We start from the raw sequence: 26,194 nt of genomic DNA on the forward strand, positions 1-26,194 counted from the left end.
CAAAACAACACCAAATCAAGTTGAATTACAAAAGACAAACCTGAATAGCTTGCGAGCTGCGACTCACTCGCATTCCTAGTTTGATCATTCCCTCCCTTTGTCGCCAAAGTCTGATAGAGAGGTTCTTTCGTTTTTTCTTCATCATTCGTGCGTGTTTCAATACAAGACTAATTAGAACTGTGGTTTGAAAAATTTTCTGATCATCTCTATAAAATCTTTGGGAAAAAAATAAAAAACTCAACGATGACTGTAATTGAGATTCGACAATTTTTCATATAATTTTTTTTAATATAATTCGGGACTCTAACCACACCATTGCGTCTATGGTATCAAATTCAGAGGTGAAAGCCGAAGGAGGGACACAATCTCTCGCATATTGAATCACAATATTAAGGTAATATCTGAAGTTTGATATCCAATTTAAAATCTGCTACCCATATATATTAAGCCTCAGTGACTATTTATAAATCTTACATAGATATATATACACAAAGTGATCGAAAAGGTACTATTTGCGAGGGTGAGTGTCCGCCGGCTTGGCGGCGCCGGTGGCGACTTTGGCAACGTCGCGGGCGGAGGCTTCGGGCTTTTTATTGACGTACAAAGCAAAGTAGCCGATGGCGGCCGCAATGGCGAAACCGCCCAATGCCATGGTGTAAGGGCTGAAAGGTGAGTTACGCCGCTGGTGCAGTATCTCCCCCGCCGGGTGGTTCTGCCCTCCCGCCGCCTTCTTCGCCTCCGCTCCTCCACCTGCCACTTTCATCTCCTCCGACCGCATCTCCCTCTCTGCTCTCTCTCTTCCGCTGTCTGCTTGTTTTGAAGGAAGAAAAAAAAAGGGACACGTTATGGGGGCAAGCTTGTTTGGTGACAGGTGTGGCTTTGGCTGCTGCATGGCGTGGTGACATGTTGTTCATGGTGATGATACGTGTCTGCTGCTACTACCTCCATGTGGCAGAGCACGCAAAAACCCATGCACTGCTTCTCGTAAAATTATTAATTTCTATTAGTTATAATTTTTTTAAACGAAACGGGTAAAATTTATATAGCACAGTAGCTTGCGTCCTGCCTTAATCGTATTGTGAATTGCAGTGGGAGACTTCTAAGGAATTGGATTCATAACTAAAAAATAATTCAAATCAATTTTAGTCAATTATGACTTAGACAAGAATAGTGCAAGAAATTAAGAGAAACTCCTCGAGGTACTTTTAAATTATAATAAAGTGCAGCCTTTTTTTATTCTGAAAGATCAAATAATACTTGCTCAGAAAAGGTGAATTACAATATTTAAATTCATTCAAACTTAAATACAATACAATATAGTCTACATCTTGTTTAAATTTATAATTCATATTCCTAAACACAAATTTAAAAGTGGATTCTTTACAAATCAACAATAATATCACTCTTATAAGCATTTTATTCTTGCAATCATAAGGACGACTTCCCGCTGATTCTCTTGTCCTAAAACAATTGATCACACACTAAATTGTGAACAAAAAGATTTAATTCAAGATTCAAATTATGAATTACAAGAAAATAAACTTAAAGAAATTTGTTTGCAAGCTCACAACACAAAATAGTGAAAGAAAATGAGCAAGCTTGGGTTTCTTCTTTTCACTGCATACAATTTTTTCTTTTTAATTTCATAAATGTTAAAATAAAAACGCATTTCAAATTGAATAAATAACTAAATAATTAAAATAGAATTCTTAAGCCTCAGTAGAAATAAATTAATTAATTAAATTCTTAGAAGATAGAGATAAATTTGCAAGCATAACTACTCTAAACACTTAGTTTCATTTTTCATTACTAACCAAAACTTGTACCCATCTTGAAAATAACACCAAAATTATATGACCAAGCCAGTTGAGTTCAAGAAATAAGCTTAACCATTCTGTTTAAATTGCACTTCATCTATTCCTAAGAGTAGAATAGTTATAATAAAAAAAATTTAATGTTAAGGAGATTATAACATAAATAACTAATACAAAAATTTTATAAAGTTATATAAAAATAAATAAAATAATAATTCTTCTCAAATTTCGTACCCCTTTCCTTCCACATAGAAATCAATTTGTAGTTTGACCTTTTTCCTTGCTTCTCTGAACTAATGTTTAATATATCTGTATGGTTCTCTCTTGAATTAGGCCTAATTGTTTTTAAGTTCTCTGGGTGCTGGTTAGCTTCTTTTAGCTTGGCTTTCCAGTGCTTGTGCTGGGGCAAAATAACACATCGGAGAAAGTGTTATTTTCTTTCTAAGTGCAAAGTTGAGAAAAATTGGAAGATTGCAAACGTTCCTGTAGCCTTTCAGCAAGGAAATAAGAAGCTAGCAATCCTCCTAGAAGTGTCATTCTTTTGTTCACCTATCTTTGACAGGCTTCAAAACACTTCACTCAATCCAATGTAGCAAAAAATGTATACCATAGCAAATTAAAAATGGGCAGGCACAAGCCTGATCAGGAAATTCAACTCAGCTTTATAAAAATGACAACATTGCATTTGAAGCATTGAGTTTTAACGTACAGAATTCTCTTGATCCCGAAAGAGCCTCTATGATTAACAGCATGAACGAGTCGGGCAACACTTGAAACAAATAAGAAACAACTTAGCTCAACTTTATGAAAGATTGATCATGATCATGCCATAATAATTTATAGGATCCACTATGAACCTTAATTTATTTACAGAAAAGTTACAGAGCAGGGAAAACAGTTTTTAATTTAATTTGATATTTCTTTTAAGCAGGGGTAGAACCGGCCACACCTCCACGGACTCTCAACATTTCAGTTCTCTTGCTTCTCTCCATAACTTCAACAAGCCATTCTACACTCTCTTTAATCCCCATCCTGCAATCCAATTCATAATGACAGTAGAATCATGACTTACGGTGCTGGGAGAATTACTTCAAAATAAATAAACTGGAAATTTTAAACTGGTACTAGATCCCAAATGATTCTAAACCTATGTTTGGGAGGTTGGAGTTTGAATCTTGGATCTAAATTTACAAGATTGTGGTGAATTTTTTCTATATCAACACAAATCCAAACCCAAGACCTAAAAACATAGAACAAAACAGTATTGAGTCTTGTCCAAATCCAAGACCTAAATATATGGTCCCAAACAAAGCATGATATTCTCCTGTGAAACCAGGTATGCACAAACTTCTTGACAAATTTTATATAAGTTTTTTAAGAAACCGTTATTGGCTAGAAATGGAATTTCATAAGCTATCTACATACCCATCATATGCTGAAACTGCTTCAAACATGTAAACCCTTTCATCTAATTTCTTCAGATCTAGATATCGAGCTAGTTCTTCAGCAGATACAGATTCAGCAAGGTCCTGCCAATAAAATGACATATCAATGAAGTGGCTGCTACCATGTCAAGCAGAAAGGAGAAGAGACATAAAAAGAAATAAAAAATAAAAAATAAATAAAAAAGGGGAAATTTTGTAGTTCTACGCATAAAGGAGAGGAAAAAGAAAAAGGAAAATGCTCAATTCCTTTACAAAATGTTCTTTCAAGCAATTTTAGCCAAAAAAAAAAAAGTGAACGAAAGTGGATGCTCCGCTCTTCGGCAACTAAATTAAGACAAAACTAACCAGATTTCAACAGTTCAACACAATTTTAACAAGATTTCACAAATAGAAGGGAAACAAAAATATATTCAAAAATAAAACAGTGTAATAATAAACCTAAGGGCAAAGAAAAAGAGAAATAAAGAGTACTGTCAACCAAGAAGATTACATGCACAACAACAATGCATCTGTTAAACAGAAAAAAGAATGATTAACATAATCCAAATTCTTGGTGAACTTTTTTGTTAGGTTACTAACAGCCTGGGGTTGTATTTTATATACAATACCTTGGGGTATGAAAAGGCAACAGTTTTTTCTTACCTGCTTGTTTGCTAATATCAAAAGAGGTGCTCCTTGCAAATCCTCATGCCGAAGAACTTTCTCTAAAATTCAAATCAAAATATATATTAGCCCCACAACTGTAGTATCCACTCAACACTTCTACATACTAAAATTGGTTGGTAATTTGCTCAGAGCCATTATTCACAAAATTAAGAAGTGGAACCTCCTTACCCAATGCAGATTTTGAATCTTCAAAACGCGATGGGCAAGCAGCATCAACTACATAGACCACAGCATGTGCTTCTTCATAATATTTCTCCCAAATTGAGCGGAGACCAGGCTACAGAACAAATATCATCTATTAGGGACAGAATTAGCCCCGCCTCCTTTTGCAAAAAGATAAAGAAATAAATAAACAGGTAAAAAAGATATTGCTTATAATTGTTGATAGAGGTTGCATTGCATATTAAGGGTTGTGCCTCAGAACCATTAAGACACCTAGAGTCTTGCAGAAAAAGAATGTTGTCTCTCATATGTTGTCTCTCATAGAAATAATAAATTTCTAAAAGCAAATGAGAGACTGCTGTCCACTTTCGACATCTTAAATACCTTAAGATAGTGTGTCAAACAAATGTTTAGATAATAAGCAACAAGAGTTAGTGAAAGACGAAATCCATCCAACAAGTGTACATGAAAGCCCATTTGCACCCATAAACATTGCTTGATGGGATATTGGGATCTATAGAAATCAAAATACCAGGAAATTTACACAACATCCACATGTTTAACCCTAAGCATATTCCTTCTATTTGTGTGCTTATCCGCAACAAAAAAAATTATGTTGCCACAAAAATCCAGATCAATTCCATGGAAAATTTCATTAATTTCTAGTAAATAATTCCTTATTACATATAAGCACTACTCATAGTGGCAAAAGAATAAGTAAAAGATCGAGTCAATCAATAAAGACTTGCTAATCTTGCAAAATCAAATAAATTGTTAACAGTGGCATCACAATCAGACGAGCAGCTGCTAGTATCACAGACATGCGTTCTTCTAGTAATCCTTAGTACGGAGGTTATTGACTGCTCAATACTAATCACCACAAATGTTATTAAGAAGATTTTCAAAAGATCAACTTTTTCTAGATCCAACCAAAGGGAGGCCCTGTGGTACCAACTACCAAGAGCCAAGACACAATTCTTGAGAAGCATAGGTGCTTAAGAGTATCATTGGAAAAAAGGACTCCTTGGGCCTTTGTTGCTCCCTTTACATGGTGCCATAGTGGGAGTACTGCAGCGCACAAAGTGGCTGGTTAATTTACAGCCACACCCTCCATTATCAAAAACTCTATATATATATATATATATATACACACACATAAGTTTATTAATAAATTATTTAAAAAGTGAAATATTAGCATGTTATAACAGCTGTATTATCAGAATTGTATATAATGGCAGCAGGCTCCACAGTTAGGATGCATACTTCTAAACTTTGCCCGAGTGGCAGAAGGTTCATCTACTTGTTTTGTTCTACTCAATGCACTTTCAGTGCATTTCACATACCTGACCCCCAAGATCCCAAAACACTAGTTTGGTATTTGATGCTTCAATACGACCAATGTTAAGCCCAACAGTTGGAACAATTCGATCAGGAGGGAGGCCTTCCAAGTTTGAGTATACTGTCTTCAACTTCTCCAATAAAGTCTAGCATTCAAATTCAAAGATAATATGAGCAGAAGTTAGCATAAGGCATGTTAAATACCATCATTATCATCACCCCAATAATAGGCTCGTGTGTGTGTGTGTGTAAGAGAGAGAGAGAGAGAGAGAGAGAGAGAGAGAGAGGGGGGGGGGGAACCAACTAATAACATTAAAGTCTAATATAAAAATATGAAAATCCACCATAAAGAATTTCTCCCATTATGGTCATGCTCTGTTTGGTTAGTTTATGCTTGCCAAGCTCTACCTTGTTTGATATCCTAACAAGGGCTCACCCTCTTTTGTGCAAGAATTCAAAAATTTCAGTGGTTGCTTCTTCGTGTGTTTGTGTGTGTGTGTGTGTATTTATTTATATTGAAAAAACCTTTACAGTGAAAATGAATATACTAATGACAAACCCCAAGGCCCAAAGTTTAGTTGATGTCTCCCTTGATTAGTTATCTTCTTCCTCAATGGTTCATGAGACCAAATAAACAAAGCTCAGTGCTGCTCAAGTTTGGGTTGTTCAGCATTTAAGCAATTAAGCTTGAAACTAACAATTGAGCTTGGTTTGTTAAATTGGTACAACAACAACAACAAGAAGCCTTAAGTCCCACTAGGTGGGATTGGCTACATGAATCCTTTTTTGCCAATTCACCCAATCGAGACCATTTTCCTCTATTAGATTAAGGGCTATTAAATCCTTCCTCACTACCTCATTCCAAGTTATTTTAGGCCTACCAATACCCCTTTTCCTGAGAGAAACAATAACTAACTCACTTCTTCTCAAGTGCTCTACTAGGCCTGCATTTCAAATGCCCAAACCATCTAAACAGCCCCTCCCTTATCTTGTTTTCAACTGATGCCATGGCTAAACTATTGCGTACTTGTTCAATTCTTACTATATCTTTTAATGTTAAACCACTCATCCACCTTAACATTCACATTTCAACAACTTTTACTTTTTGTATATGTTGTTTCTTAGTTGCCCAACATTCTGAATCATAAAGAATAGCTAGCCTTATATTTTAAGGGCATTCTACAATCACACAACACACCTAACGCACTATTCCATTTTACCCAATCTTTTTTAATTCTATAAACTACATCTTCAATTTTACGTTCAACTTGCTTAATAGATCCAAGATATCTAAATCTATTAGTGTTGTTAATCTCTTGATTATCAAGTTTAATCTTGTTTCCATTGTTACTCCTTACATTACTAAAATTACATTTCATATATTATGTCTTATTCCTACTTATCTTAAACCCTTTAGATTCTAACGTAACTCTCCAAAGTTCTAGATTAGATTCCACTCCGCTCCTACTATCATCAATCAACACGATATCATCTACAAACAACATACACCAAGAAATTTCATTTTGGATATTGCTAGTAAGTTCATCAATTACTAAAGAAAAAAGATAAGGGTTCAAACTAGAAACTTGATGTACACCTATTATATTGGAAAATCTCTAAATTCCCCTCCTACAGTCCTAACGCTAGTCACTACTTTATCATACATATCCTTAATGATCTCAATATATCTACTGCAAATCCTCTTCTTTTTTAAGACCCATCAAAGAACTTTCCTAGGTACTCTATCATATGCTTTCTCCAAGTCAATAAAAACCATATGCAAGTCCCTCTTTTTTTCCCTAAACTTTTCCATTAAACTTCTTAAAAGATAAATAGCTTCTATTGTTGGTCTCCCAAACATAAAACCAAAATTATTTTCTAAAATCTTCGTTTCTAGTCTTATTCTATGTTCAATTACCCTTTCCCATAATTTCATCGTATGACTCATAATATTCTGTTGTTGGTTGGTTAAATTGGTGACGAGCTAAATTACAAAAATGAGCTTTTTTAACAAATAAAAAATATTTCTCTAATAGCTGGTTTCTAGCAAGAGCCTAAACCAAAATCACTAAAATGGATTGACCATGATGCTTGAATTTCCATCGCAATGGCCACTCTAGCTTAACAGTTGATCTCGAAGACCAATACTTGGTCAAGGTTCTTTCTCACACCTTTGTAATCACAAGTTTTGACTCTCATTAAGAACAATCATTCTTCAGCATTAGTGACTATTGTAAGTCACTGGATGATCCTGCATGACAGTGATCATGACATTCGTAAACTGAGAACAAAAATAAAGTTTTCTCTTCTCCCAAATTTCACTCTTCAAAGTAAATATTAGGCACTTGAGCTAAAGAATAAAAATGTTGTCACGAAATGTTATCAAAAGGGTAAACTTGCAAACCATGGATTCTCATTCTCAGAGTACAGAAATTACACCTGCTCGACTTTCTTCTTCCATCTCTCTTCCTCCTTCCATAAGGAAAACTACTTCTTCCAAAATCACCAACCTAGTAGAATACTCCTATATTCTTGACTCTGCTCAGATCCAGGAAACCTCCCTTCCACTTGTAAATCCTTACAATATTTTTAGAAGAAAAAGATCTCTTGCCAACCAAGTTCGCACTCTTCTCATATCTCACAACAGACCACAAGTCAAGGAGTTCGTCCAGACTACAGCTCTTGACAAGTGTCTCATTCCAGCCTCTTCTAAGGAACAATATGTCGATCTTGAGCTTGATCAAGATCTGATCAATCAATGGATCAGAGAAGGCTATACTCATCTCCACTTTGGTGCCGTCAGACTCCTTCTCACCCTTCATGGCCGTAAAGGACTTCCAGTTACAGCCAGAATCACTCTTCTCAACACTACATATACTCAGTATGAGCATGCAGCAATTGGCACTTCGCTTACCACTCTCCAAGCTGGTAGTGTCTGTCTCACGTTCTTTCCCAACTTCAATATTCCTCTGAGAGACCAGAATTTGAGGAACTGCATCAAAGTTCAACTGCAGATCACTGGTGCTCCACAAATTTCTTCAGCCTACATGGCTCCCCTTCACCATCAGCTCATCTACAGACTTCAAGATCATGCTATTGATCTTCCCCTTCCGGGCCAGTCTGAGGACACAATCCTGATTACCGCTGAACGAGAAGATGATGTTCCCACTATTCTCCAGATTCCACGACAGATTCCCAGGGAAGAGTTAAAACAACTCATTCCTCTAGAATGGATTTCCAGCTATGAACAACTTCATCAGCAATCGTCACCCATCCATCTTTCAGATCCCAAGTTTCAGAGACTTCTAGATGGAACGGTCAAGGCGGTGTTCAATCCAAAAGATACAGCTTCATCTAGCACTCCTCCAGTGCTCCAATCCTTGATGATAAAGTCTGTTACTTTTGAAGATGACATTCCTGTCAGCCACGTTGAAGCAGACGAATCCCCCATCTACACTGATAAAATTGAAGGACATTTTATTTGAGATGTTGATCCTTCTATGTGCGATCCAGATTGTACTTGTCGCCAATCATACCAGAGAGAAACCAAACCATCTTGTAAATCTTTTTCTCCACACAGAAAACCTGATGACCCAAGCAGCCCATGGATAGGAATCCGGCGTCCAGATCCAAAACCTAAGCCCTTATGGATCTATGACAGAGCTCTTGAAATTCTTCGTGAAGAAGGACTCCTTCCTCCAGAAAAACCTGAACCAGAACCTTACCAAGCTCCAGTTTCTAAATTACCCCAATCTCAGCCAATTCCTTGTTTCATGGCTTCTCCGTATGACAAATAGTTTCCACCCTTAGAACCAAGATCATATGTAGACTCCAACCTTCCGAAATCCAACCAGACGGTTCTAGAAAACTTTCATCACAAGCTGAACAAGTTCTGAACTGGCAAACTCAGAATGCCAGAACTCAAAATACAACGTTGACTGCCATTGATCACAAAGTTGACAAACTCATCCATCATGGCACTCAGATGGACCAATGACTTGGCAACCTTGATTCCAGAATTGAAACTTTATATGTTGATCTCAAAAGAAGAATTGACTGTCTTGATGCTGACTCAAACAATTCATTTCTGCAGGATATTTTGGATCCATGTTCAATGATAAAGAAGCAGAAATCAGAAGGCTCAAATATCAAGTATCACAAATTGAACGAGATCATCGTCCAATTCCCTCACCAACCTACATTCCTAAAGCCTTTCCGTATACTCCACCGTACTCTTTCATTCCTCAGTCACCACCGACTCCATCCTACCAACAGCCAGATTATTCCAAACATTTCAAATCCACTGCTGAGATCTTTAAGAGACATTCTCTGATTCCATCAACCCCTATTACTCCAAGATCTCCAATTCCGGAAAAACCTTTGCCCCCTGAACCCGTTGATCATAAACTCAAAAGCCCATTTGTATCACCTGATCAATCTCCATCTTTCCTTGCTGACCCTGTTCCTGAAGTACCCACTGATGATAACAGTGATGTTTCCATTGAAACATCGTCCTCCTCAGACCAAGAGATTACTGATCTCGCCAATATGATGATGGCATCTCCCACTGATCCAGGATCATCCAGAACCCAAGAATTTCATAAAGAAACCGATACCACAGTTCCCATTGTGAAAGAACCTTCTGAAGCTACTTCGGCTACTCCTCAATCGGTTCCCCATCATTCAACTAATGGTTCTTGGTTTTCTTTTGATGGATTACCTCCAATAAAATGGAGAGACTGCATTGGTGAATTTGGTGCATGGATTGACCTCCAACTTTCAAAGCACGGGAATAATTTAGAAACAGTACTCGTTGAATTCACATCCAGATTTACTGGAACTTTAAGAGACTGGTTTCAAAGTCTTGGTGAATACAGACAAGTTACATTCATTAAATCCCAGACTCCCTCTTTTGCTTTGGGTACACTTTATCGAGAATTCGTTGGAGATCCAGATATTCATGCCAATGAAGTTCGACAAGAATATTTTGAAATGAGATGTTGTTCTTTAAAATGAAAAGACCTTGATTTACATTATCAAAGGATGTCCAAACGATATTATCTCCTTGGTTGATTTCATGATGACAATCTCAGACAAGTTTACATTAACTCTTTACCAGAAGATATCCAACCAGATTTACAGAGAAAGATTGCATCTCTCTCACGACCACTCAGAGATATCTCTTTAGGAGAAATTCATCAACTGGCACTCACTGCTCTTGAAAAGTTATGTGATACTCATCAGTTGTTCTCAAAGATGATGAAACAGAATCATAAGTTCACAAAGCAATGCAAGAAGCCCTACTTGCAGATCAAATGCAAAGAAAAGGATTGCATATGTAGTCCTAAAAAGAAGAAGCATTTCAAAGATTATGGTTCTGACAAACTTTCCAAGAAAGATCACAGAAAGAAGAAAAAATTCAGATTCTTCAAAAAGAAGAACCGACGAAGACATAACAAATCTCCTCGATGTTTCATTTGCAAGAAGAAAGGTCACTATGCAAAGCAATGCCCAATGAACAGGACAAAATCTGCAAAGCTTGCCTAGCAATTACAGAATGAAGAACTTGATGTAGATGCAGAATCTGTTCTTTCATAACAAGAAGAGATGACTGAAGAGACAATTCTCGTCCTTATTGACTCAGAAAATTCTGATTCAGAAGATAATTATCATTCGGATGAAACTCTTCAAGTTCAACCTATTCTCTCTTCTCACGATTCTCAGATAAGTCCTCATGTTCAAATCCAACTCCTTCCAGAAAAATATGGTAAACCCATTCCTGCTGTTGCTTTCATTGATACGGGATCCCATAAGACCATGATCAATCCAAAAGTTTTACCATCAACTTTTTGGTCTTCCTATACTCAATTCTTTAGAACTACCAATGATCAAATTTTTACTACCACTTTGATTTCCAAAAGGAAAATTGGGATTAAACTCCTTCCTAATTGCATCATTTGGAGTCATGTTATCGGTAGTCCTCTTCCTCAAAAAGATGTTTTATTAGGTTGGGATGTTTATTGTCTTTCAAAATCCTTGAGGATTCTTCCCACTGGAATTAAGAACAAAAGAGAATTCAAGCCTTTTACCCAGACAAACAAAATCTATTCTCTTTCGTATTCTCCTTCAAATTTCCAGCCCATTCAAAATAAACTTCTGAAATTGTGTGCAGAAAGTCATGACCAGTTCATCCATGATCATCCACTTTGGAAAAATCCAGACTTTTTCATTCACATTCCCTTCAAGCTCAAAGAAGATATCAGTCCGACTAAGGCTACCCATCCGGGAATGACTCCATCAGACCTTAAGCTTGCCAGAGAAGAATGTTATTCTTTATTAAAGTAAGGTCTCATTGAACCTACCAACTCCTCTTGGGCATATCAAGCATTTTATGTTGAAAAAATATCAGAGAAAATTAGAGGGAAAAAGAGACTGGTAATTGATTACAAGTCATTAAACGTGTTCATCAGGGATGATAAATTCCCTATTCCAAAAGCCAAAACACAATTCATCCATCTTGCTGAAGCACAAATATTTTCAAAGTTTGATCTGAAAGATGCTTTTTGGCAACTCGGGATTCATCCAGATGACAGATTCAAGACAGCTTTCTATATTCCGAATGAACAGTTCCAATGGATTGTTTTGCCCTTCGGCTTAAAAATTGCGCCATCACTATTTCAAAAGGCGATAACTAGGATTTTTAATCCTATCCTGCACAGTACCCTGATTTATATTGATGATATATTATTATTCTCAAAAAATCTTGCAGATCATCATCACCTTCTTGATCATTTCCACCAGCTGGCATCATAGTACGGGATAATGCTGTCAGAGAAGAAAAGCATGATTGGACAAAAAGAAATTGATTTTCTGAGGATGAAAATATCCCATGGAACTATCTGTCCAGGTCCCCATCTCACAGAGCAATTATTACAGTTTCCTGATGATAATCTTTCTGTCAAAGAAATTCAACAATTTCTGGGCATCATTAATTACACCAGAGACTTCATCCCGCATGCAAGCCAATTCACCAGCTCACAATCACAGCTGTTGAAAAAGAAGCCACCCCCATGGGCCCTGACCAGACAAAGGCTGTCAAATATCTCAAGAAAGCTGCAAAGGATCCACCGCCTCTGACTATTCCATCCACAGGAAATCTTATCCTCCAGTCAGACGCAAGTGACCATTATTGGGGTGCCCTATTACTTGAAGATAAGGATAACAAGAGGTCCTATTGTGGACACGTTAGTGGAGAATTCAAAGATTCTCAAAAGCACTATCACACTGTGTTTAAAGAAATAATTGCAGTAAAAAACGGAATTCAGAAATTTGACTTCTACGTCAGATCAAAGCACTTTACAGTTGAAATGGACAACTCATCTTTCCCAAAGATGCTTGAATTCCAGAACAAGATTCTCCCTGATCCACAGATTCTCAAACTGAAAGACTGGTTTTCAAGATATGACTTCTCTGTGAAGCATATAAAAGACGATCACAATGTCTTCGCTGATATGTTATCTCGCCCTGGGAAAACATCCTTCCTCATAACCAGTCACCGAGCCATTCCACTAATCCTCATGGCCTTATCCTCATCATCACCTCCAGACATCCTATATCTCAGTGCTTCAACTCAGATACATTTCCCGCTAGAAATATCTCCAGAAACCACTGATGTCTCCAAAATCAAATTCTGTGCAAAACCCTTCTGTTACCACTATGCTCAGACTATTGGCCATCACCACACCTTCCCGGCATATCCATTCCTTAATCCTTACATCATCAAGCCATCATCCTTCAATACTCATGTATTATGGTATTTATGGTATCTTTCTGTTTTGCAGGTACATGCTGTATTCCTCCCTCTCCAGGAAATGTACGCTCACCTTGATGATCCAGCTAACCAGAAATCCCTGTTCTGGACCTTCCTTCAGCTCTTTGATCCTCTCTTCACATGGAGAAAGAAACTGACTACCCTTATGGGTAACTACAATCTCTGGAAGATGGACCCAGTTGAAACAGCCACAGTACACAGCATCTTCATTCTACATAAACTGTATTTCTACAATCCGACCAGGAACCTCCTCTAGTCGCAGAATCAAGTCTACGAATGGGATACGCTGTACAATCCAGACCCTATGAATACAGATGATGAAGACAATCCTTGGAAGCAGAAGACCTACTACCATTCAATCCATGGACAGATCACGGATGAGGATTACGTCAACCTCAACCTCTCGCCATCTCACCGAAGTCCATAATGGTAGGCCACGACTACTTTATGTATTATTGTTACCAAAGTCCACAATGGTGGGCCGTTATTGTCTGCTTGTATAATAAGTTTGTTTGTAAGTCAGAGTTGTTGGCATAAAAGTCAAGAAATATTGCATAATTAAAGGTGGTGGGTCACTCCCGCACAAATGCAGCCGCCCATGTGCTGTCACCTTTTAATTATGTCTGTTGTCAGTAGTTAAGTCGTCTTTGTTAGTCGACGCCATAAAAGTCTTCACCGACTTTGCTTTATGTCATCGTCCGTCTTTATTATGTTTGCTTTATATCTTTCTCGATGTTTGCTTATTGTGTAAGCTTCGAGATCTCAGACCTCTATATAAGGGACTGCCTTCCCTTCTGTAAGGCAGAGCTAGTTTGGGATAGAGCTCCACAGAGAGCAGAATAAAAATTCCTCTTTGTGTTCATATCTTCCATGGCTTTCTAAATTTCCTTCTTCCTTTAAAGGCTATTTGTCCGAAGGATTTCTATCTTCTACTTCTATGAGTTTGTAATGTCTTTATGATATTATGAGGAATATCTTTACAGGGGATACCCGTAACTTGCCGAGTCACTGTGCTGGCGCAAGGCAAACTTCTGGTTTAACGAAACTGCAATGGGTTCCTTTGATGATCATAACATGGCACCGAGTATGCTCTGTGCTTGCCTCTAAGGAGGATTCTGTACATCAGAAAGGTTGTACGGTCCCCGAATACCTCCTTTGGTAAAGCATTTGGTTGAAGGATACGAGTTCTCCGTTTGAGTGACCATGGGAAGGCCTGTGTTGGAGATGTGGTCCTAGATTGGTTGCTTTCCTTTGGAAGGTCTTGGGGCTCCCAACCCTCGTGTGGTATCAGAGCCATGTCCTTGCCTGCAGTCCAGGGAAGTTAAGATCATAGAAGTAAATTTTAGAAGAACGAGGTACAAATAGTTCGAAAGGGGAAACTTGCAAACCATGGATTCTCATTCTTAGAGTACAGAAATTACACCTACTCCAAAGGAAAGCAACCAATCTAGGACCACATCTCTAACACAGGCCTTCCCATGGCCACTCAAACGGAGAACTCGGGTCCTTCAACCAAATGCTTTACCAGAGGAGGTATTCGGGGACCGTACAACCTTTCTGATGTGCAGGATCCTCCTTAGAGACAAGCACAGAGCATACTCGGTGCCATGTTATGATCATCAAAGGAACCCATTACAGTTTCGTTAAACCATAAGTTTGCCTTGCGCCAGCACAGTGACTCGGCAGGTTACGGGTATCCCCTATAAAGATATCCCTCATAATATCATAAAGACATTACAAGCTCATAAAAGTAGAAGATAGAAGTCCTTCGGACAAATAGCCTTTAGGGGAAGAAGGAAATTTAGAAAGCCATGGAAGATATGAACACAAAGAGGAATTTTTATTCTACTCTCTGTGGAGCTCTATCCCAAACTAGCTCTGCCTTACAGAAGGGAAGGCAATCCCTTATATAGAGGTCTGAGACCTCGAAGCTTACACAATAAGCAAACATTGAGAAAGACATAAAGCAAACATGATAAAGACATAAAGACGGACGACGACATAAAGCAAAGTCGGTGAAGACTTTTGTGGCGTCGACTGACAACTGACAAAGACGACTTAACTACTGACAACAAACATAATTAAAAGGTGACAGCACATGGGCGGCTGCATTTGTGCGGGAGTGACCCACCACCTTTAATTATGCAATACTTCTTGACTTTTATGCCAACAACTCTGACTTACAAGCAAACTTATTATATAAGCAGACAATAACGGCCCACCATTGTGGACTTTGGTAACAATAATACATAAAGTAGCCGTGGCCTGCCATTATGGACTTCGGTGAGATGGCGAGTGGTTGAGGTTGACGTAATCCTCATCCGTGATTTATCCATGGATTGGATGGTAGTAGGTCTTCTTCTTTCAAGGATTGTCTTCATCATCTGTATCCATAGGGTCTGGATCAGGAGGGTCCTTGTCAGGTGGCTTGGGAGCAAGAATCTCGTCTGGAATGGCTTGGATGAGTTCAGAACAGAACTTTAGGTCATTCATTTCACAGAGGTGGTTCAGCAGTGAAGGCTTGTATCTTGGCCATGTACTAGGAAAGTTGTACAGCGTATCCCATTCGTAGACTTGATTCTGGGACCAGAGGAGGTTCCTGGTCGGATTGTAGAAACACGGTCTATGTAGAATGAAGATGTTGTGCACTGCGACTGCTTCAGCTGGGTCCATCTTCCAGAGATTGTAGTTACCCATAAGGGTAGTCAGTTTCTTTCTCCATGTGAAGAGAGGATCAAAGAGCTGAAGGAAGGTCCAGAACAGGGATTTCTGGTTTGCTGGATCATCAAGGTGAGCGTACGTCTCCTGGAGAGGGAGGAATACAGCATGTACCTGCAAAACAGAAAGATACCATAGATACCATAATACATGAGTATTGAAGGATGATGGCTTGATGATGTAAGGATTAAGGAATGGATATGTCGGGAAGGTGTGGTGATGGCCAATAGTCTGAGCATAGTGGTAACAGAAGGGTTTTGCACAGAATTTGATTTTGGAGACATCAGTGGTTTCTGGAGGTATTTCTGGCAGGAATGTATCTAAGTTGAAGCACTGAGGTATAGGATGTCTGGAGGTGATGATGAGGATGAGGCCATGAGGATTAGTGGAATGGTTCGGTGACTGGTTATGAGGAAGAATGTTTTCCGAGGGCGAGATAACATATCAGCGAGGACATTTTGATCGCCTTTTATATGCTTCACAGAGAAGTCATATCTGAAAAACCAGTCTTTCAGTCTGAGAATCTGTGGATCAGAGAGAATCTTGTTCCAGAATTCAAGCATCTTTGGGAAAGATGAGTTGTCCATTTCAACTGTAAAGTGCTTTGATCTGACGTAGAAGTCAAATTTCTGAATTCCATTTTTCACTGCAATTATTTCTTTAAACACAGTGTGATAGTGCTTTTGAGAATCTTTGAATTCTCCACTAGCGTGTCCATAATAGGACCTCTTGTTATCCTTATCTTCAAGTAATAGGGCACCCCAATAATGGTCACTTGCGTCTGACTGGAGGATAAGATTTCCTGTGGATGGAATAGTCAGAGGCAATGGATCCTTTGCAGCTTTCTTGAGATATTTGACAGCCTTTGTCTGGTCAGGGCCCCATGGGGGTGGCTTCTTTTTCAACAGCTGTGACAGTGAGCTGGTGAACTGGCTTGCATGAGGGATGAAGTCTCTGATGTAATTAATGATGCCCAAAAATTGTTGAATTTCTTTGACAGAAAGATTATCATCAGGAAACTGTAATAATTGCTCTGCGAGATGGGAATTGGACGAACTCTTATATATATATATATACATATACATACATACATACATACATATATATATTCGGAAGAACTCTTAACATTTTAAGTATTTGACAATTTAAGACCCCAACCAATGTGAACATATTAATGTTCCCACAACCAACAATCTTTTGCCACACAAATTCTTCCAAACTAATTTTCCTACCTAAATAGATAAATTTCATAAAATTTAGACATTCATGTCATTATATTTTGTAATAATAAAAATTTGCTGCTTCATTCCTTCTCAGTTTTCTTCATACCTGTACACCAAATGAATGGATTTATGACTGACAGCAGGCTACAAGCACCTCTGGTACTTGTCAACTTTGTCACCCACTCACCCTAGAAAACTCAAAGTTGACATGCCCTCATAGCTATTACAGATTTTTTCCCATGCTCTTATAGCATTGGGCACATGTTTCTGGGATGAAAACCCAATTTCTAGATTATAACAGCTAGTAGAAAAAACATTATCTTAAAATTTTTGATTTGGCCTTCTCCAGCACCAGCCTAAAATGAGTAGCTAAACGAAGAAATTTTAAGCCGTGTGGCACCATTCATCCATTTGACAAATCTTTATTATTTTAACCAAATCTATGGCATGAAAGAGAGGGATTACATAACAAATATGGTAAGTTAACATGTAGTGTGTCATTTCTACTATCCAACAGGAGACATTGTTTTTCCAACCTAAAAAATTTTGAAAACAGGATTTGTTCAAGATCATTATTAGGCATGTGTGGTGCTAAACTTCGAACATAATGTGTCATTATTACTTTACTATTCCTAGATATGTCATATCAGTGAAAGATGGAAAATTCTTTAAGAGCTTCTTAGTCTAAACGCTGGGTTAAATAGTGTCTGCCCTTTTACCTAGTCAAGCCTTTGGTCTATAGTTAGCCTAGTCATGTCCCATAGCTTGCCTCTCTTACAGGTCAACCTGGGTCATCAGCCTCATTAGAATGCACATGCCAGGTGTTACTCTAATGAGAAAGATTGCTACCTTAATAAGTTTCTGCAGCTAAAGCAACCTTGCTTATCATCATGGACAAACTTAAGTTAACCTGAAAATGAAGAAAATCTGATTTCCAACTGATCCACTTTAACTGGTGGGTTTTTTAACAGGTTTCAGGGAGGAAAAGGCACAACTTGATCAGATGTAATTGCAAAAGAGAGAGAAAGTATGGGTTAATTGTAATGACAACTAAATGTTCATCCTTTTAACCATGTTCTTCCTAGTGTAACTAATGGAACATACAAAAATACAGTTTTCTGCCTAAAAATATAAGAATGATAATCAATCACCGAACAAAAAATCACACAGCCAACAATGTCAGCGGACATCAACACAAATATGTAGCATTCAAGGTCTTAATTCAGTTCGGTAAGCTGCCCAATAAATTAGTACATATGCTAAATATACAAGACTTATAATCAAAAGTACTATAAGACCGCAAGTAGCTTAAAAGAAAATAGCATATTACTGTTTTTCCAGCTTTGTCAATCCCAAGTATAAGAACGTGAAATTCTGTCTTGCTAAAAATATACTTCCAAAGTCCATAAAACAATGAGAACATCTTTTTATTGTTTGTTCTTGTTCGCTGTTTGTTTCCTTTTGCCCTCAGGAGAATGGACAAAATAACTTTGCACTGCCAAATTTTCTCGTTCTCATGTTCATAATTTAGAAATCCTGAAAGCAAGAAGAGGAACTGTCAACATTTCAAGGCCAAGAGAAGCACACATGCACATATAAGAACACATAAAGTTCATAAACTACTAGATATGGTTCTACCATTTAGTACATGCACAGGCCAGGTCATTTAAATATGATCCTACACCTCTCAGCATTTTTTCGAAGTATAATTCTATGCAAAACATCCACTGAAACATCACAAGTGACTACTACCACACACATTCCCAGCAACCACCATATGATACAAATAAAACAAAATAACAAATCCATGAATCATATGTTTTTTTTTTTTTTTGCTGTAATATCCATGCTTCAACATCGAAGCTGCTGTATATCAAACCTAGATTTAAAATCTGAAATTTACAACATACACATGATATTTTTTTAAACAATTGATTGCACAAATTTTTTTGAAAGAATAATACAATAATTTTTCAATAATATAAGAGTGAACAACAATAGTAGCAAGGAAAAATGAAAGAACTGCCCTAAGCATGAATACACCAGCTAGATTCTTGGAAACCACTTAAGAATATAAGAGTGAAGTTCACCTTATGTCCACAGACAGTTACATAAACCCCAACACTGCAAAAATAAATCCACCTCATACAATGTTCAAACCAGTTCAAATACTAGAATAAGAATAACTCAAATTTCCTTGCCAAGCCACAAGCCTGCATTAAACAATCTGGTGATAAAAGACAAAGTGCATTATTGCCAAAATACTTTTATACACAGCCTGGAAAAATTAAACAAAGGCCATTATCACCAAAAAACTTTCCCCTCAAAAAGTTCCACTTTTTGGCAAATAAGACACTCCCATTATCCTTATTTGTTCATGTTCAAGACTTCTTAAATCACCATTTCTCTCATAATCCATCAATCAATATACAAGTTTCAGGACAGAATCCATCACAAAATACAAAATTCAGAACAGGAAAGCTTGTTTTTTTGGCAACTAAATCATTTTTGCTTCACATCCTAATGTCATAAAAAATTGTCACATTACCATTACTCATTTCACAAGGTCCCTATTTCAAATTTTCTATCCTTTTTTCTCAACAGATTTCAATCATCGGGCTTTTTGGATGATGTCAGTGGCAACCCAGTAAGCATCTATCTAAACCAACTAACAAATTCCTCTCTCACACCATGTAGACCAGAGATAAAATGCTCCTCAAATTAAAAATAGAAATGAAGTCCTCAGATCTCCTCTCAATTGCATGAAAGAATTAACCCACAATCCAACTATCACAAAAACAAGAGAATTGGCAAAAGCCCAGTTGCGTGGACAATTAGCATTACAAAAGTAATTGTAAAGCCTACATTGAGACAGAATGATCATGTAAATTCAATACACGTTAAAAAGGAGAGCACCAATTCACAAATAACAGCATATATAGCTAAAATTCCGAAAGATTTTGCAGCAAGACAAGTAAAGATCTGTATTCTGGAAAGGATCCACAATCTGGGAGATACCAAGGAAATTATGAAGAGCTGGTACTTTTAAAAGCCTTCAAGTAAAAGCTCACAAGTAGATAAAAAAGAGACTGATGTAGAACAAGACATGGGTATTTGGATAAATAATTTTGACCCAATTTGGTGGCCTATGTCAACGAATATGATCAATGGACTATTGGGTCCTAAACCCAAATGTGCTTAGTTAATTAGTTGTTTATTATGTGTATTTAGTTTGCTTGTAATCGGATTGTGATTATGAGTTTTGGGGGCTTGTTAGTAATACTTGTGCATTTTAGAAGTGTGTTTGTAATTTCATGCATCTTTAGGGATATGTGTGAAATTTCTTGTATTATAGGCTTTCTTAAAAATAATGTGTGAAAGCCATGTACGAGGTTGTTTATTGATGAATATGAATTGAAGTGGATGTGTGTTCTTCAACGCCCGCACCCCCCCCCCCTTCCCCTTCTTCTTCTTCTTCTTCTTCTTCTTTCCCTTCGTTCTCTCCTCAATTTCTTCTAAATTCTCCCTTGGTAGAAGATCCTTGCTGTCCTGTATCATTTTATATCAAAGCCCAAAATTGATCTCTGTTCTTCCACTTCAATACCCCATTTTCCACTCTCATTCTTCCTTCTTCATCTTCTCTTCTCTATCTCTGATTTTCCTTTTGAACTTCCTCCTTTGTACTGTAACTCTGTTTTGTTGTCTTTTTTCCCTTCTTCTATTTTTTTCTTTTCTCTCCTTCATTCTATACCTAACCCCTGTTTATCCATACTCATTGCTGCATTAAATAAATTGTATCACTGCAGCACATTTCATCGCCCAAAAAATAGAAGGAATTGCAGCTGCTCCCCTCAAATTACAAGCACCAATTTCCAAGTGTCATTTCACAACACCACCCTCTCCAAAAAAAAACAGAAACCCTATACATTGTTGGCCCACAACCTAACAGCTTAAGATTTTAGGTAAATTAGTTCTCTAACATGGTTTTAAAGCTGGTTACCAGAAGGTCCTGGGTTCTAGTCTCGTTGCCCACATTTATTATGTGGTGTTTTTTAAAAAATATGTGTTCCCTTCCCTATAAAGGGTGTTATCTATCGTGTGTTGATCTCCCCACGTTCTATCACGCTGCATGTGCATGGGAGTGTTCAAGCTTGATATACATTGTTGCCCCACAACCTAATAGCTTAAGCTTTTAGGTTAAGTGCTTATCTAACGCCCAAAACTTCATCACCATTCAACCAGCCGTATGGCCCCATGTGTCAGAGAAAATTTCCAGCCATTGCCCCTTCAAAATCCTTACGTTCCTGGAATTATTTCTGCAAACCACCACCACCACAGCAATTAGCATCCTCTGATCTACCTTCTCTCCTAAATCCATCACCAGAAGGTTACTGCTGGTGGCTCACACGCCTTATGTGCTGGGGACACGCATGTGAGTAAACCAGATTCTCCTGCATTTTCTAGTTTCAGGAGAAATTGCTGCCAGCCGTGAGATTTTGGGTTTTCCAATGATAACTTAATTGGCAGTGTGATATTTTGACTGAAAACATAATATTTTGCGAGCAAGAGTGATAATTTGATGCAAAAAACTAGAAATTCAACTGGAAGCATTAAGAATCAGATTTCATTGCTGCAATTTGTGAATTTTATAAGAAAATTTATTTAATTTCTGTATGATACTTAAAGGTGAATTGACGAAATTTCTTGGGATATTGGGAATAAGATCAGTGGTTTTGCATAAATAGACTGAGAATTATGGGCACTTGTGTAAGATCGGTAGTTGCAGCATATATATATTTAAAAAGCATGATGATTGATGTTGAGTTGTCTGCAAAGGTGGAGCTATTGTCCAGTAGGGCACAAAACACAGAGACTGCCTTGGAGACTTCCTAATGCTTTGAATAGGCTAACAACTGAAGTTGCATCCCTAGGTGAGAGGCCCATGGATTTTCCTACACAACAAGAACAAGGTGTCGCTGCTGCCCCTTACACTTTTGAGTTGCATAAAGGTTGAAATGATCCTTTGAGTAAGGAATTAAACTAGAAATTTCAAATTTTAATGGTGATTGTTCTCTTGATGAATTTGATGACTGGGTGTATTCTTTAGAGTACTATTTCTAATGGTATGACATGAATGAGGCTAGAAAGTTGTCTTTGGCTGAATGAAAATTGAAAGGAACTGCTCGAATTTGGTGGATTAAACAAAAAGAAAATTTTCAGAAGAAAGAGATTTGGTGAGGTTACAATGTGGGATCAGATGAAAGAAGCCACACATAAGCAATTTGTACCTCCTAATTACCACCCGTGTGTTCATCTGCAACTCTTTATTTTGAAGCAAGAAGAAAAGACAGTAACAGAGTAGTCTAATAGGTTCTATCATTTGAATACTTGAGCTGACAAAGAATGGAAAGAGGACGTGATGCTAGCTTTGTACAGGAAAGTGTTGAGGGCAATTATTGCCTCCAAGCTAGAAACAGGTCGTCTCATTACAGTTAGGGATGCAGTACAGGTTGCCACTCAGATTGGGGAGCATATGCAGCAAAATTCTCCTAGACATACATCAACCCTTCAGTTTGAGAAGAGTACTAGTGAAGTTGTGCGAGAGAAGTCAATTGATCCCTCACTCTCCACTCAAGTCTTCCCAAGCTCTCTCTCTCTCTCTTTCTTTTTTTTTGAGGATCTACTGTACCTTGGTCCTGCAGATTTTGGCAGCAACAACTTTGTTTAGGTACAATAGGTCCCTTTTCTACACTCACCATGCAAAGTGGACTCAATCTAATTCAACCTGAATTAAACTACCCCTAAAAGGAAAAACCTATTTTTAGTAGTCCTCATGCAACAATGTTCATAACATTGACAGTAGTCAGTACCCTTATAATCTTTTAAGTATTACTTTTAGTCATGGTTTTAAATAACGGCCGCACTTGTTACGTAACGCCATTATGTAATGGTTTTTTGGATTCCCGATACTGTTACACACTGAGAAAATTAGTGGGAAGAAAAATCACAGCCGTTGCGGCTGTTAAGGACCGTGACCATTACATTGAGGCCGCTACAGCCACCGCTACAAGACTATTATGCCGAGAAAATTATAAGACTATTATGCCAAGAAAATTATTTTATTTTTTACTTTTTCTTCTCACTTATGTTTTTCCCCATTTTCATAAATCATTTTCAATATACTATGTGGCAAAGGGGGGGGGGGGGGGGAGATTATAAAGAGGATGATAATGATACAAAATTTACTATTTTTTATTTTTTTCAAATACTCACAAAAGATGCATTAATTAACAATTTGAAAAATACTAACTTGTTAGGAAAATATTTTATTTTGATAATATTAGCAATTTTATATTTATGTTCTATATTTTTCGAAATCCAACCTTCTTTCTTTTCTAGTTATTATATTTTTGTATTATTCATGTCTTATGTGTTTAATAGATTAATAGTGTATAATGCATTTTGTTTTATTAGTTAAGATAGTGCACATAAGAATTTATCACATATAAAAACAATGAGAAGTATAAATACGCACACACCTAATTTTTCTATCAATGGTGGTTTAAAACAAATGTAAACTTTTTGCCCTTACCAAACAACTTAGTTGAACTAAAAGATCCAAAATACACTAAAAACTCTTTCTAAGAAGGGTTAAAAGCTTAAAAAATGCAAATACACTAATATGCACAAGGTTGTGCATGCTTGAAAAAAATTCACAGTCGTTACGCATACTTCCCATTATACCCATTACTATTACGTTACGCTACCTGCTACTGGGATTTAAATCCATTCTTTTAGTCACACACACACATATATATATATCTAACCCATTCATCTCTAGCCTAATTTCATAATGTCAATGACCTTATAATTTTCTAAGTATTAGTTTTATTTTCATCTATATCTCTAATGCTTTCATCTCCTATCTGATCTCTCATTCTCGAAACTTCTGAACATGCTACATTTGTGTCTTCTCAATTCTTATCATATCTATGATCCTCGCTCTCTCTCTCTCTCTCTCTCACAAACACACACACACACAATTAAAACAGTTCCTTACAAAATTCCAAGACATTATGACAAGGGAATTTAAATTATTCTCATTCTAGTGTTTGAACTAATCTGAACAATGTATGCGGTAGATAGTTTGGACGTCAAGTTTCCATTTTTGCAGTATTGAGGTCTATATAACTGTCTGTGGATGGAAGGTGCTGACATTACTCTCATATTATTAAGTGGTTTCCAAGAATCTAGCTGGTGTAATCATACTAAGGGCGGTTGTTTCATTTTCTTTGCTTCAATTGTTGTTATATCAGATAAAATATCTAAATCTGTATATTAGCAAACAAGTATTATTGTCATTGTCATCTAAACATTATTGTACTATTTTTTCAAAAAAAAATTAGCAATAGATGAAAGCGCTAAGGATATAGACATAAATTAAAGAAATACTTAAATATTATAAGGGTACTATCGAAATTATGAAAGTTGTCACATTTGAACTACAATGAATCTAGTTTTTGCCATTTAGGCGAAAACAATCATTGATCTAGATCTCAACCCAAAAGACAAAACTAGTGTGCATTTGGTATATTTACTGATGTCGTTCAAATTCCAAAACACAAAAATTAGTGTGGATCGAGATTTACCTGTTGCCGAATAACTTGATCAAGATAGATGGGCGTGAAGAAAACAATCCGGAAGATAGTGGCCAGAGAGCGTTGCTTGATGTATAAGATGACTCCCACTGCGCACAAAGGAAGATTCAGATCATAACCAAAAATTGGGAACAAAAGAAATCACGTTAAAGTTTGAGAGAGAGAGAGAGAGAGAGAGAGAGAAGAAGAAGAAGAAGAGCGTAAGAGAAGGGAGGGGTAAGCACCTGGTCGCAGCAGACAGGTAGTCTTTGGAAGGGGGGAGCAGCTTCAATGGTGGCTTCAGCAGAGATGCTGCTACGCGATGGGGTTGTGAAGCTTGGATGCGCTCAAATGAAAGAGGAGTTTCTGTTTTTTTTTTTTTTTTATGTGGAAATCAAGACAAGAAATTATATTATGTATTTACACTTAAAAACGTATTTAATTAATTTTTTAAAAAACTATTTTTAAAATAAAAAAGTATATTGCATTTTTTTAGCAAAATTTTTGAAATTATTGTAATATCAATAAAAATTAATAACTTAAATTTGATTTTATGAAAATTTTATAATATCTGAATTTATATGAAAAATATTTTTACATTTTCTAAATTTTTATGATATTTATGGAAGATTTTCACTAATCTGCTTTTAATTTTAATTTAGGGAAGAATAAACTAGAGTAAAGGTTAAAAATAAAAATTCAATTAAATTTTAATTAATTATGACTAGTGCTAGATAATAAATAAAAAGAATGATATGGAAACAATCAAGTTCAGTTTTAATAAATTACAAACTTGGTCATTGTGAAAATCAACCTATATTTATTTTTTATTGACAAACTTTATTTTTGAACACTACATTTTAATGCATAAAATCAAGCAATACCCGTTGAGTATTTTAAAAGTAGCACTCTACTCCATGTGTTTTCAAAAACTACCAAATAACACCCTAGGATTTTATTTTATTGATAAAATAAATCTTTAGTTAGTTGATTGTTAGTCAACCGTTAAGTATATGTAGAAAAATAATAATAATTCTGTGAGCCAGCGGGGACAGTGGATGGTGAGAGTTCTCTGTGAGCCAGCGAGGACCGTGAATGGTAATGGAGATGTGTCCCGGGGGTCAGGTTGGCCGAATATCCAAATGATGCACGGAAGCCGTGTCCGCATTCCGGACTTTACCTGATCAGCGAGACCTAGGAAGAGGACGCTGATTTGTAGGTTTGTTGCCGCACCAGGGGGTCCAAAGGGATTGTTGGTGGCTGGAGTTTTTATGTAATAATAATAATAATAATTTTAGTCATAATAAATTATATTTTAAAATGATACATATTTAATGAATTAAATTCAGAAAATGGTTAG

The 26,194-nt window shown here is 36.9% G+C and overlaps 2 protein-coding genes across 2 annotated transcripts; both read right to left on the bottom strand.

The window, feature by feature from the left end:
• Positions 1 to 407: 407 nt before the first annotated feature.
• Positions 408 to 845, bottom strand: LOC131152217 (uncharacterized). The gene has a single exon (XM_058103950.1). It carries the CDS (start codon positions 776 to 778, stop codon positions 509 to 511), a length of 270 nt encoding a protein of 89 aa, XP_057959933.1. The 5' UTR covers positions 779 to 845; the 3' UTR covers positions 408 to 508.
• A 1,630-nt stretch (positions 846 to 2,475) lies between these two features.
• On the bottom strand, positions 2,476 to 25,235 carry LOC131152218 (uncharacterized). The gene is made up of 8 exons (XM_058103951.1): positions 25,080 to 25,235; positions 24,847 to 24,944; positions 18,528 to 18,733; positions 5,431 to 5,571; positions 4,094 to 4,202; positions 3,902 to 3,963; positions 3,240 to 3,343; positions 2,476 to 2,846 (listed from the first exon to the last, which is right to left on the bottom strand). Exons 3-8 carry the CDS (start codon positions 18,618 to 18,620, stop codon positions 2,738 to 2,740), a joined length of 618 nt encoding a protein of 205 aa, XP_057959934.1. The 5' UTR covers positions 18,621 to 18,733; positions 24,847 to 24,944; positions 25,080 to 25,235; the 3' UTR covers positions 2,476 to 2,737.
• Positions 25,236 to 26,194: the final 959 nt, after the last annotated feature.

Source organism: Malania oleifera, chromosome 3 (genome assembly GCF_029873635.1).
Source record: "Malania oleifera isolate guangnan ecotype guangnan chromosome 3, ASM2987363v1, whole genome shotgun sequence".
Classification (NCBI taxonomy): Eukaryota; Viridiplantae; Streptophyta; class Magnoliopsida; order Santalales; family Ximeniaceae; genus Malania; species Malania oleifera.